The sequence below is a fragment of the Phoxinus phoxinus genome, assembly GCF_949152265.1.
Source record: "Phoxinus phoxinus genome assembly, chromosome: 21".
Classification (NCBI taxonomy): domain Eukaryota; kingdom Metazoa; phylum Chordata; class Actinopteri; order Cypriniformes; family Leuciscidae; genus Phoxinus; species Phoxinus phoxinus.
In genome coordinates this window covers 26,158,944-26,174,122 of record NC_136896.1, presented here as the reverse complement: position 1 = coordinate 26,174,122, position 15,179 = coordinate 26,158,944, and the positions used below count along the sequence as shown (strand labels likewise).

At 38.8% G+C, this 15,179-nt stretch overlaps 1 protein-coding gene across 7 annotated transcripts in view; it reads right to left on the bottom strand.

Annotated features, from left to right (window-relative positions):
- pcdh15b (protocadherin-related 15b) overlaps nt 1–15,179 on the bottom strand; it is a 191,608-nt gene that overhangs the window by 43,042 nt on the left and 133,387 nt on the right. For all 7 annotated transcript variants that reach the window (XM_079596487.1, XM_079596484.1, XM_079596488.1 and 4 more), the window contains 2 exons: nt 12,071–12,211; nt 10,404–10,516 (listed from right to left, as the gene is read on the bottom strand). In XM_079596487.1, the coding sequence (XP_079452613.1) occupies nt 10,404–10,516; nt 12,071–12,211 (254 nt within the window). The remainder of the gene's footprint in view (nt 1–10,403; nt 10,517–12,070; nt 12,212–15,179) is intronic.

The following is a 15,179-nucleotide window of genomic DNA, read 5'->3' as shown; positions in this document are numbered from 1 at the left end:
AGCTCTGTAACATTAGCTTTTGACAAGCATTTTTTTTAAACGGATGATTTCCCGGAGGTTCTAGATTTAGCTGCTCTGTGTCAACTTTTCTCGTCTAATTGCCAATCCCACATGCGTCAAAGTAGCCGGACCAACTTTTTCTCTATTTACGAATATGACACGCACAGACGAGTGATACAAGTATGCAATTTCACATGAAAAGCATCACCCTTGGTCTAAAATATAAACACTTATAACAGGGTTGCCATAGTGTATCAGGGTGGGACAAAAACACAATTTGGAAGAAGGAATGATGGTGTTTTGATTCATTATTTAAATTGTGTTAATTTTAAATAACAACAAAAAAAGTTACAGTGCACCTTTAAATTTAGAAATGTATAGAAGATGATTACAAGGGAATATGGATTTTTTAAAAAACTGTCGACACTGTTTTCAAATAAAAACGTAAAACTTTTTATGTGTTTTGGCCATTCATTTACACGACAATGGCTTTTTGGGTGCCTGAAAGTGAAAACGCACAATTTTGAAAACGGATTTCAAAGTGCAAGTTTTGGAAAACAGTCTGCGTGTTAACAACAAAACCTTGAATCTTTTGAAGACGATGACGTCAAGCACATGCGTATTACGTGTTCGGTCTATTGTTTTTCATCGCCATCTAATGGCCTGGCAGCAGAACACAGCGTTTTTAGTCTTTTTCACGGATCCGTGTGAATGGAGATTGTTTTAACAAAGTCTGTAAGCGGGAATTTTTTTTAAGCATATCGTTGTCGTCAAGTCAAGTCAAGACATCTTCATTTATATAGCGCTTTTAACAATGTAGATTGTTTCAAAGCAGCTTTACAGTGATAAATGGATAATTTAAGGTAACAGAGATTGTTTGGCTTTATAGCGGTTATGCTCTTTTGAATATATGAGCGCCGGTTTGTAATTCCCTACAAACCAAGCCTTAACAAACTTGTCTGGCCTAAACATGCCCGGCCTAAACATGCCCTTATATAGAAGGCCAACGAAGGTAATAATGACAAACACCTGTGATCATTAAATTAATCTCTATGACATCACTTGATTGGTGGGAAAACTAGACAATCAGGGAACTAATGAAAACAAACTAAAAGTCCATGAAATGAAAGTAAGACCAAAATAACTGAATGTCTGTGACACATGCAAATGTTGATTTTTATTTTTCTTCTTGTTTATATTTCTTCTCACATTTGAGCATGGAAGTCTAAAAAACCTGATGGCTAAAGTTCTACAGATATGAATCATTTAATCAAAATCTCACAAGTTTTTATAAACAAATAAGTTGTAAGTTGTACTACTGTAACTTAATGACTTCGGCCTACTCAGATAAGGATTATTTTTAAAAGATTTGAAAAGAATACAACGCATCATCTTTTGAATGAGATGATTCATATAAATTTAGCAATAAGTTGATCTTGTGGACTATACAGTATGTAAACATCTGTTATGTGTAATAACCCATTCAGTGCGATAATAGATGGCATGCAAACAGAAAATATGCTATTTGTATATGCTAGCATAGGCTACATCATACTGTGTGTCAACAACACCGGAAAGAAAAGCAGCCAGGATTCACTAATGTAAATATTGTATCGACGAAAGCAACTCAAAACTCCCAAACATCGAGATGAATGTTGATTGTTGATGATTAAAGATAATCCAACAAAATAACAACCATATCTTACCAAATGAAATGCAATTTTGCACAGTCCTAAATTACCTGTTTGTAGATGTGTATGCTAACAACATCATGATGATGCATCATCACACAACCACAGAATCTAAAAACATCTCAGTTACATTCATTATCAAGTCTAATGCCAGTATGCCAGTGTGGCGGTCTGAAAACGACAGCAGCGGCGGGGCTTTACATGTTTTACATGTTAATAAGGAGTGCTGTGCTAATGGTGTGGTTGTTTGTCTGACCCTGAGCTGGTGGGACGGCACAAAGGGACCACCAGTGTCTGCATACTAATCCAGCAGGTGCAGCGGAGACGGGGACTCCCGCGCAGGCCAAGCGTTTCCATTACCTCCGCATGACTGGAGGCGGAGACCGCAGGGTATCAGAAAGGAGCTCCACATGTGGCTAACTGGAGTCCCATCACAGCAATTCATGGCAGATTAGATTTGGCAATGCAACGTTTCAGCGGCACACTGTACCGGCCTGACAGCGTAACAGCACTTCAGATCAAGGGATGCAATCATCAGCCGCCACTCCAAACTACACTACTCTCAAAACTTGTCGTGATGACGCACTCTCCACCGGCGAGCCAAACACTTTTAGGGTAAATCTTACACAAAAAAAGATACTTGAAGAAGAGAATCAAAGTAATGTTTCTGTCAAGGAACTCTTCTGCTGTCCGCATGACTTTTCCCACAGAAACTAATCATACTTCGGTTCAGAGGCGCCTCAAGTGCTGCTCGTTCACTGTCAAATGAAGCTGAGTAAAGAGGATCCCAATCTGCACTCCAGCATCCGAAGTGATGGAGGGAGAACCGCAGACATATGATCGACCGTCTCATCACATACCCAGTGTACTCTTGCCACATAGAGAGACACACTAGTGTACAGGAACTCGAACCTTTGCAGAGGCCAAATAAATTCTCCATTTAAACAAAAAAAAAAGTACACTGGAATTACTTTTGAGGGAACAATTTATCACGCACTTGAACGCTGATTCTACCGCACAGCAGGCAGAAATGTACGTCAAAGTTTGTAGAGCACCAGATTCACGTTTTATAAATGCACAGAAAGCTGAACAGTAATAGGCAAAATTATGAAAGTTCAATTATGTCATCATTTAATCACTCTGATGTTCTTTCGTTCATCTTCGAAACACTAATGACGATGTTTTTATTGCAATCTTTCTGTCCCTCCATTAAAAGTCTATTCACCCAAAACTCTGATGATTAAAAATTAAAAACGTTCATAAAGAGTTATATAATCCATATGAATCAAGCGGTTTAGTCTTCTGAAGAGACATGATCACATTATATGATGAATAGATTTAATTTGGGCTCTTATTCACATATATATATATTTTTTTTAGGCGAACAACCCCTTTAACAGTTTTCAGCCACATGACTGGTGGAGACCTAGAGGGCAAAACTCCCATAGAACTGCAGGAAATGTATGTCAATTTTCCATCTGTTTCAAGCAATTATTGTTTAGATCACCTCTCAAATAAAATAAAAATGAAGATGTATATTTCAATCACTAAATACAGAGGGACAATCAAAACCGCTTGAGATGAAAAATGACGTTTAACGTGACTTAATGTACTAAGACAGTGGTTTTAAAAGATAAAATTCAGTATACGTTCTTGTTTTGCATATTTGCGGTGTCAGTGTCATTGATTGGATGAACGCAGCACGTGACCTGTTTACATAAACGCTCTAGTATTGCAGACTGTAGCCTTCTATCAGTTTCAGGTTCATTTTGATTAGCTCTGGTGTGACATGACTGTAAGATTTAATAGGTTAATGCATTACATCATTTAAACATGCATGTGTTGAACCCATCTTAAAGAGAATGTGAAACGCCTACCGCAACCAATTTTACTTTTATGATCTGATGTATTTGAAAGCAAAACACTTTGCAAGCAAAATACTTTTATCTGAGTATTATCCATCAGATATGATTGGGTCATTATTCAGCATTAAATTCCAGAATTGAGCTAAATGGTTGGTGGAAAAAGTGACTCTGAGGGTATGTTTACACGACAACGATATGCTTAAATCGGAGAGGTTTTTTCTTTGAGATTTCCGCGTACAGACGACACCATTGTCAAAACGATCTCCATTCACACGGATCTGTGAAAACGACTAGACGCTGTATTCTGCTGCCAGGCCATTAGATGGCGATGAAACACAATAGACTGAACACGTAATACGCACGTGCGTGACGTCATCGTCTTCAGAGATTCACGTTTTTGTTGTTTACACGGAGACTGTATTTAAAAACTTGCACTTTGAAACCCGTTTTCAAAATTTTGCTTTTTCAGGCTCCCAAAACGCCGTTGTCGTGTAAATGAACGGCCAAAACGCATAAAACGGTTTACGTTTTTACTTGAAAACAGTGTTGTGTAAAAAAAGGTGGAGCAGATACTTTACTGATCAGAAGATTGGGGAATGGACAATTTTTTTGTATTTTATGCTCAGCAAGGCTGCATTTATTTGAGCAAAATAAAAACGTCTCAGGTTACGACTGCAACCCTAGTTCCCTGAGAAAGGAACGAGACGATGCGTCGATGACGCTTTGGAAATGCTCCTGCGTGATTGTGTGTGAAGCACTTGTGTCAACTAGTCCAATGGTGAGAGTGGGCGTCACGGGCGGGTGACGTGGCGACCAGGAAAGGATAAAGGACATCTGGTTTAGAACCGCGCTAGCTTTGAAAGGGCCAAAGCAAGTCGATCACAAAGATGTAGGAAGTATGGCAAAGTGACGCATCGTCTCGTTCCCTTCTCAGGGAACTACCTGAGACATTCCCTTTCAAGGGAATGTGCGATGCGTCGATGACGCTTTGGGAACGACAATGCCCCAAACGGCATACGAAACAGAACCTGTCTGTGTGAATACTGGACAACTGAGACAAGAGCATTTGAGAACCTGGGGAAGCGCCTAGGTCGGGATAACCCTGCGGAGAAACGGACCAGCAGTAACTCCAGCACTATACCAATCGGGAAGTAAACTGGGCCCCACTGTCCGAGACCTGCAATATGAAGTGAAAACCCATCACTTAAAGGTGAACTAAGTAACTTTTTTACCTTATCTGATCAACTTCGGAGTCACTGGAATGGTTATATTACTTATTTTGGGTTGAATGGTGGTGGTTTCGCACCCCCCTGGTGCCCGTGAGCGGAAAAACAGCATTTGCAACTTTGGGCCGGCGGCCAGCCGGCCTCTTCGTCTGGAAGTATCGTGTGATCCCAAGTCTCGCGAGGTAAAGAATTGCTTTACTGCAAAAAGAAATCTGCTATAATGCTGTCATTATTGCACTCCCTCACGCTGTTGGAACCCGAATGAAGACGACGTTGCAAAGAGTTTCCCATCTGCTTTGATGTCGTTGATCTACTAGCCTCAGTGTCTGAGAATAGCCAGCGAGTTTTTAACAGTTGTTGTCAAATATATATTACGAAGCTGCGGGGGGAGCTCTAGAGAGAAACCTCCGAGCAAAACGCGAGGATACAACAAAGAAATCCAGATCTTACTGAGGGCTGCTTTAATACATACAGTTTCCGCGTGGAGGGAGCTCTGGAGTGAAGTATGGTCTCCACAACCTCAGTTGAGAGACCAAAGTCAATGAGTTGGTCCCGCTCAGAGGCCAAACCCACGGGATCCAAATCTCTGGGCTGGGTGAAAGATCACCCAATCCACTTGAGACCGAAGGTCCCTCCTGACTGGAATCTCCAAGGGAGAGTCGTCGAGGAGAGACACCAGGTCAGAGAACCAGTAGGCTCGGCCAGTACGGTTCTACTAGTATTATATTCAATGTTCGTTTTGGCATAAGCTTAGCATGTCAATGCAGATATAGTTTGTTCTGAGATTTTCGCCATCAGCATGACTGAAGGGAAAAACTGAATTGATAAAAACATTCACAAAAAGTAAAGCATAAAAATGAGACAGTAATGGATGGGTGTGATCGTCAAAATGAAAAACAGAAGTGGCAGGATGCTCTGTGGGTGATTTAGCAGTCACAGAGATTCATTAAGCATTTTTATGAGATACGCCGTGCAAAACTGCACAGGCTGCACATTTTAGTTGGCAAACATCACAAAAACTCTACGGCTGTTAACAAGATGCAATGTTTCTTTCTTTTTTTATTTTCTTTTTTTTTTATTAGCCTTTTATCCCATCATTTCACTCTTATTTAGCCATTATCAAATATGCTTAGTTTTTCATGCAGTGATGTGAATTTTTGTTGAGTGCCATCCTTTGAATTCAATGCAAAAAGAAAATGCAAGAAAAAATTGTATGATGTTTATTTTGCATTTTCTAAAGAAATTGTGCTGTTTGCCTGTGAAAAATCAAACGGAGTTGGTTTCCAGACTGTTGTTATGCATCTGTTAAAGTGTTTTAAAGCTGTTGTTAGTGTTGCTATCTGGTTGATGGGGTGCTTTGGGTGGTTGCATAGCCCAGGTCAAAAGACCCCAATACCCCTGCTGAAATGACCGCTTTGAGGATAAGGTGCTTTGTTGGTCTTAGCTGATTTAAAATGATTTTTATGGTATCACAGCCAGGCTAAGCCGTTTTTTTTTTCTAACCTGGACAATGCGCAGATGGTTGGCCTGCCACTTTCTCAGCATGACCCAAACCCCTCTTAAACTGTAGCTTTGTAGCTCAAACAGAAGAGCATGGTGCTAACAATGCCAAGGTTGTGGGTTTAATTCACAGGACATACCATTGATTAAAAACAATGCATACCTGTGCTTGAAGGCAATGTAAGTCACTTTAGATAAATGCAAATGGATAAATGGAAATGCATAAATGCAACCGATTGGAAAATTATATTTTGTTGATTCTTAATAATAATAATTTGTTACATTTATATAGCGCTTTTCTGGGTACTCAAATCGCTTTACATGTGGAAGGGGGAAATCTCTTCAACCACCACCGCTGTGCAGCATCCACCTGGATGATGCGACGGCAGCCATATTGCGCCAGAACGCCCACCACACACCAGCTTATTGGTGGAGAGGAGACAGAGTGATGAAGCCAATCAGTATGTATGGGGATGATTAGGACGCCATGATGGACAGGGGTCAATTGGCAAATTTGGTCAGGATGCTGGGTTTAAACCCCTACTCTTTTTCTGAAGGACATCCTGGGATTTTTAATACCACAGAGAGTCAGGTCCTCGGTTAAACGTCTCATCCGAAGGATGGTGCTCTTTGACAGTATAGTGTCCCCATCACTACACTGGGGTGTTAGGACCCACACAGACAACAGGGTGAGCGCCCCCTGCTTGCCTCACTAACACCTCTTTGCTGCTGGCATGTTCTTGCATGGTTTACGACACTTTCAGAGTTGTCTAGTGAGTGACGCTAAAACTATGTTCAGTTTTATCCAAAGCAGATTCATGAGAAACTAGCAACATTTTCATTATGTTGGTCGACAACTTGTACGTGTTGTGGTAGTTTGAGTGAGTGGGGGTGTGTGTGGTGCCAAAAGGTTAATGTGCTAAAAGGTCAAAACGTTTGATACAAACTAATTTGTTGAAGCAACCATTCCATTTCAGCTGCTTTTACAAGTCTTTGATCGGGACGTGTTTCAAGGATCATTTGACAAAATTACAAATGCAATGCTGTACCAGGTGAGCTACCAAGCAAGTTTAGTACATTAGAAAAAGCCAAACATATGGAGTTTGGTATGTGATTAAATATAAAAATGTATTAGTTTACAAAACATACACAGTTGAAAAAGTATTTTGAGGTCATAATATAGTATTGTGCAAGTAACCAGGCAAAAAAACCAGTAGGTGTACAGTAGGTTGAAAATGCAAATGCATAGATGCTAATGTAAAACCATCAAACTAAACTAGCCTAAGTGTTGCAACACAGGTTGGTGGCCAGTTAAGTAAAACCACTTATACAGTTTTCAGCAGAAATGACTCAGTCTACTGCATTTTCACCTATTGCATTTTCCCCTATTTTAAAGTAAGAAAGAAAAAAGCTCCAAAACTAATATTAGAGACAATAAGCAGAATGCATCTCCTCAACAAGTACCATGATATGAGGTATCATTTGTATCGCATTAGCAATAAAAACAGAGGCGCTTGCCTTAGAAAGCTATTTCTCACACAATTGAATGTAAACTACTTGAAGACTGTACCGTGAGTAGGTAATTATGGAGGCAGGGTTATCACTAGTCCACATCTAGATGATCCCACAGAGCAGTTGCCTGAACCGGTAAAGCCTGGGAGATCAAACAAACTCTATCCAGCCCTGTGCTCACCACTACGGGGCAACAGACACCTGGCTAATGTGTCCACTGGCAGCAATCAAGAGCTGGCGGAGGGCTGCGTCTGAAAGCTATTGTTATTCTCACTGTGCTGCAGAGCTACTATCAACTATGACCTTTCTCCAGCTCTGTAGGACACAACATTAATTCAGACCTTCGGCCAAGTCTTTTCATCTCCATGTTTCTGTCTCTGTAGCCCTGATTAATCAACGAACAAGGATGTTATCAAGGCTATTTTAACCTCATTGGTCATCAAAGCCTGCGTACAACTACCACTTCACTATAAAGCTGTTAATAAAATCATTTTTGATCATAGATCTATCTGCACAGATGGTGATGTCTTCTTCTGAACATACAGATGAATAGGTTGTGATAAATTCTGCAAAATAAGCTTCAATGTTTTTAGCTTTAAATCAATTTAGGCAAGCCAATGGAAGTCTTATTTGCCTCAGAACCATGTGAATTGAACTGATTACCCCTTGTGTCAAACATATTAAATAAGTAATTTAATAAAGCAGCCATAATGCATTTAAATGGAGTGCAAATGTCCTTTGAGGAAACAACAGTGTGTATAAAACATTACATTGCACCTTTGCAGCACACTTTACCTTGCAGCTATTATACATAATCAGTCTATGATTAAATCTATGCTGAGAGTTTATACTGAATAAAACTACCTAAAGCTGGTTATTTTCATAGTGCTTTTATGCTAAAGACCCTATTTACTTTTTAAAATAGATTTTTTCGGGTCTTATTGTGAATGATCTAAAATTGCATGTTAATGCATCTTCATAATCAAACCAGGATCAAATTTGTACTAGCTCCACATCTGCTTTTTGGCTTAAGGCCATAAAGTTACATTAGTTTGAAGTCAAGTAATAGGAAATGCAGTGCCTATAAAAATAAACATACTTAATCTAAAACACACATATCTAGGCTATATCTAAAGATGCAATCTAACTAACCATATATTTGTGTAAAAATCATCTTTCAAACACACATGGCCATCAGCAAACAGCAAATGAATGTTTAAACAACGCATTTAGATTCTATATCCAAAAGGTTGTACTGATGATTGCCAATGTCAAACTTTCTACTCGACAGTACTTGAAGATGTTGAAGTACTGAATATGTTTTGGAAGCATACAGCAAGTTCAGAACAATATATACATACATTTATGGGAAAAAGAAAGCACACCCTTTTGAATTCTATGGTTTTGTGTATCAGGACATCATTTAAAACAAACATCTGGTCTTTAGCAGGTCTTAAAATTAGGTCCAACTGTATAAAGGCAGACGTTTTGGCAGTTTGCTGGCCTAGAGCATTCAGGTGTCCATGATCTTAGAGAATACATTATTGCTGCCCATCAATCTGGGAAGACTTACAAGGCCATTTCCAAAAAGTCTGAAGTCTATCATTCTACAGTGAGGGAGATTATTCACAAGTGGAAAACATTCAAGACAGTTGCCAATCTCCCCATGAGTGGACATCCCAAATTCACCACAAGATAAGACCGTGCACTGCTCAGAAACTGCAAAACAATCCAAGAGCTACACCTCAAACTCTACAGGCCTCAGTTGGCATGTTACAGTAAATGTTAAAGTTCATGACAGTGCAATTAGAAAAAAATGAACAAGTATGGCTTGTTTTGGGTGCCAGGAGAAAGCTTTTTCTCTCTAAAAAGAACATGGCAGCACGGCTTAAGTTTGCAAAGTTGCATCCGGACAAACCACATGACTTCTGGAACAATGTCCTTTGGACAGACGAGACCAAATTGGAGATGTTTGGCCATAATGCACTGCACCACTTTAGGCGAAAACCAAACAGAATATCAGCACAAACCCCTCATTCCAACTGTCATGCACGGTGGTGGAGGGGAGATGATTTTTGGCTTGTTTTGCAGCCACAGGACCTGGGCACATTGCAGTCATTGAGTCGACCATGAACTCCGCTGTATACTAAAGTATTCTAGAGTCAAATGTGAGGCCATCTCTCCTACAGCTAAAGCTTGGCTGAAATTGAGCTATGCAACAGGAAAATGATCCCAAGAACACCAGTAAATCTACAGCAGAATGGCTGAAAAAGAAAGAATCAAGGTGTTGCAATAACCCAGTATAAATTCAGACCTTGGCCCAATTGAAATGTTGTGGCAGGACCTAATAAATTCATATAGAAAATAATTACTTAGTTATTGCTACTAAAGGTGGTTGTACAAGCAATTTAAACATAGGGTGTACTAAGTCTGTCACACATGGCTTCTCCATTGTAGCTTTAATTTTGTTAAAGAAATAATGCCACATCCTGTTGTTCATCTGAGGTTGTATTTAACTGATATTAATATCAATCCTAATCTAATCTGACACGTAAAACTATGGAATTCAAAAGGGTGTATTTTCTTTTTCTCATTAATTGTTTGCTCACCTGTACTCCTCCTGCGTGAACACAGGAATTATGGACGGCTGCAGGACAGTGATCTCCACCAGAGTCTTATTGAACTTCATGGGCTCCCCATCATCATAGGCAATAACCGCCAACTGTTTGGGACCAAGAGAAACACAGGCCACAACTAATTAAGTACATAATATAATACAATACAATACAATACAATACAATACAATACAATATTTTTGTCATTTTTGTTGCAGTAAAATTTATAAACTATCTTTAAACAAAATAAATGTACTTTACTTTAGAAAATTGCATTAAAATAAGAGAAGATCATTGTTATTTTTCTCTTTGCAGTTTTTTCTTGGGATTGGTGTCTTGTCACGGTTACACTTTATTTTATTGGTCCACTTTAGACTGTCTAGGCTACTAACTAATTAACTTTGCAACTACATGTCAACTAACTCTAATTATATAATTAGTAGACTGTAGTAGACTGTTAGGGTAGGGTTAGCAGAATACGATGTAGTTGCAAAGTTAATTATAGTCAGTAGAATGTCCGTTGAGGGACCATCAAAATTCAGTGTTCAAATCAAAGCAGACAGTCTACTAATATTCTAATGACTGGTAGCTGGCATGTAGTTGCAAAGGTACAGTATACTGTAATGGAGTCATTTTCACTGTAAAGTATAACTCTTTGCTTGTACTCTTGTACTCTTTGCACCTCTGCACAAGCCTTAGTCTGTGTGGTGGTCTTGTGGACAGGACAAATGCACCAATATATTGAGCTGTCAGGCTCATGGTCCCATCCTGGTTTCACGTAACACCGCAGCCCCCCTCCCATTGACTTTAATTGACTTCCTTTTTAGTTTTCTCACTACTACTGTCTCTGTTTAAAAAATTGTAATTAAAGTATTTTAAAAAAAATACGTTTTAATATTTGACACTCCTTTTTCTCACATAATTCAACCTAATTTTAAGGATGATCAAAGTTTGTCAGAAAAACTAGTAAAAAATACTGATTAAGGGGCTGTTCATGCCGGCCGCGCCACTTTCTCCACTTTTCAAAAGCAATCGGGAGCCGTAGCTAAGCTATCACGAGCCGCGTTCTCCATGAAGACGAGGAAGTTTTCAGTGCTGCAGGCATTTGTAACTATTGGGGAACTCTTAAAGTGACAGCAACTGCCGTCTATATAATTAAAAACACTATTAAAACAATACTAGACAATGAGAAAATTCACAGGCCTTGTGTAAGTGTTCTAGCCTGTTTGGTTTTTGTTCATGATATTCAGCTACAATTAAATTTTTTGCCATAAGATTAAATGTGAATTAAATCGAAGTTTTTTTTTTTTTACCTTATTGGATTTGAAATTAGGAATCGATAAGAATCGGAATGGATAAGCAGAATCGAAATTGGAATCGGAATCGTTAAAATTCAAACGATACCCAACCCTAGGGGTCATGCATGGGGAAACTATGTAATGTTGTCCAGAAAATCTTCAATCCCGTCTGAATTTAAACCATTATAATGAGTGTTTCTAAACTCACCAGTCAGTTAGTTTTACTCAGACAGCATCAGGCAGTGCAGAAAATTCATCTAAATCAATCTGTGGGACGCATAAAAATGATTGATGGGCCAGTTATGGCCTGTAGGTTTGCTAGTTGACAAGCCCTGTATTAAGAAAAGATTGTTATCCACTTACACTGAATTTAGTGTTGGGCTCCTCATTCAGATTGACCCTGGTGAGAACATTGCCTGAGTTCTCGTCCACGATGAAAATACTAGTGCTGTAAGGAAACTGCTCCAAATCCACTTTATAGTGAACTCGACTGGCCGCTGTACCCTGAAAGAGAAAAATAAATAAATAAATCAAAGCCATTGTTTGTTCCAACTATATCAATATTTTGTATTAAAGGGATAGTTCACCCAAAAATGAAATTTCCTTAATTAATTACTCACCCTCATGTCGTTCAACACCCGGAATATATTCAGAACACAAATGAAGATATTTATTGATGAAATCTGAGAGCTGTCTGTATTCTCCATTGACTGCTACGCAACTACCACTATGAAGCTTCAAAAAGTTCATAAAGTTGAAAATTGAATAGACTCAATAGCTTTATATGATGAACAGATTGAATTTAGTTTGAATTTATTTATATAAACATCAGTTGTGGTAAACGGAAGCTTAAGTGTGTTCGCTTGACATGTGAGAACCAATGAGGGTCATTCTTGGGTTCCGCAAGAGGTTTGTTCTCACTCGTCAAGAAAATTAAGTTGAGCTTCTGCTTATGTTCGCGGATCAGAAAGCTCTCAGATTTCATCAAAAAGATCTCCATTTGTGTTCCGAAGATGAACGAAAGTCTCTGGAACGACATGAGGGTGAGTAATTAATGACAGGATTTTCTTTTTTGAGTGAACTATCCCTTTAATATTAAAATACGAAATAAAACGTGTTTCAAAAGAGAGAATATGGTAATTATAGAGAAGAACTGAGCATCGTACACTAAAAAACGACTAAGAGAAAACTTGCAAGTCATTTCGAACACAACTCAAGGAAACATGTACCTTTTTACTAGGAAACACAAGACAAATGAAAACAATGTGTTCTAAAATCGGCTCAAAATGTCATACATGTTTGATATCTTCCGATTGGACAGAATCATAGTACAAATCTCTAGTACACTTTTCTGTGAAATCTGTCCACTCTGATAGGCCAAAAACCGGCTCTGACTTTCAGCATTGTTTTTGAAAAGTTCAGACTGCAAATCTGGGGAAACAGTCATGTACTGTATTCTAGCTTTAAGAGCTATACATCAAGATACAAGACACAAACTCGAATAGGTGTAAAGCATGTTTAAGCCAAAATCTTTCAAGCAATGGTCAATGTAAATTCTTTTGCAGAGCGCTCTTAGCAGGATTCAAATAAATCTGACAGACTCAATTTGTTCACTTTATTCCGTTCTTCTAAAGTCACGTATCCCGCTGCGAGTTTCATAAGTCTGTGAGAGTCAATGTGTAGCGTTGGCCTGGGGACAAAAGGGTTTTGTAACCCGCTGAGATGGAGATAATTACGAGGGTGATGCCGGGTGAGAAATGGAGCCTGCGGGTGGGCCTGTCCTCGCGAGAACGTGCTGAAAAACCCATCCATCCACCCACGGGTGGGGACAGCACCACACATAGTGCCAGTCGGGGCATGCGTTTGCTGTGAAATCAGACTACAAATGATTTTTCAGCTCACTCCTGTGTCTTCAGGGCGTATGGAGAGGACTGGGGTCATGGGGCTTTCGAAAGCACGAGGAGTTATGCCACACTGTGTTTTATCATTCATTACATTTCATCGCTGCTCTTTTAAAATCCTGAAGAGTTTGATTAACATCACTCTCATTTCTTCACAACCTTTTTTTTTTTTCTCCAGTCACTGTGCTCTTCGCATGTCGGTCAAAAATGACAGAAATTATTTTGTTTTATTTCAATGAAATGAATGTACTATATTTTAGTTAGATAATCTGTTTTTAATATTTTAATATTTTGTATTTTTAGGGGATTTTATGGTACTAAATTATATTTACACTGTATTTAAAATCAATGTATTCACTTTCTGAGCATAGACCTGAAAATTTCATTTCCAACTTGAACTGTCGTAAATCTTGAACGCTGTAGAACTTAAGTTTGATCTCTTTTCAAAGACGACACTTGGCAGATTATTGCTGATGTGAAAAAATTAATAATAAAAAATAAAAATCATATAATATAATTTTTTTGTTATTAAAAATGCACAAACATACTATTTTAAATTTTTTAATTAAATACTGTATATATTTTAAAAACACATTTTACTCTAAAACTGCAAGAAAAATAAAAGCCATCAATTTCAAGTTATGTTCCAAATTTGAGCTTGATATCTCAAGCTGATATTCATCTCCCATTGATTTCCATTGTCATTTTTGACCGCGAGGAGCACAAGTATGACTCTTTTTTTCAGGACCATTAAGCCTTCTCAAAAGATGTCCATGATTTACATTTTTTGTGTTTACATAACAAGTGCCAAAACCTTTACCAAGTTTTGTACCATTGCGATCAAGTAAAAAATTCGGGGGAAAAAACTAAACGTAAAATGTTTCGGTCAAAAATGACTGAAGAGCACCAGAGGGTTAATATTTGATGTATTTTTAGTTTGATGAGACTCTATAATTGCAGATATGATTGCATCGTGCCCAGAAAAAGTCAGAGCTTCTTCTCTTTTCTTTTCACAAGGTATTAAGGAAGGGGTGGCAAAGACAGCGCTCAGGTTTAAAGCTGCAGTCGGCAAGTCTGGCAGAATGAGGGGACTTAGCCAAAATGTTGAATGTTTACCACTTGCATGCCCCTCCCCCACTACCACCGAGCACCCTCCCATTGAATTCGCAAGCTCGTCAGTGTGTGTGCACTTTTTCTCTCCGCCATCACGCATGTGCATGTTATATTGTTACGTGCGCGAGGGGGGATCTGTGGTGTGTGCACGAACTGTGATTGACAGTCAGATCTCACACAGCCCTGCGCTGATTAGACGAGAAGCAAATCAAATAAGGTAGAAGGTAGAAGCGTTTTTTTTTTTTTTTGGTTTCCTTTCTAAAACCGGCTTATTTATGTTGTTCTGTTGGAGCATAGTGTCGGTTTCAGTGAATATGATCAAAAAATTCTTGCCGACTTCAGTTTTTATTCTTATTTATTTCAGTGTGTGTGAGGATGAATAAAACACACAAATGGGCATGAGAAAACATCAGATGCCAGTATGAAGTGCCATCTGACAGATGCTCAGAGAAAAGGAG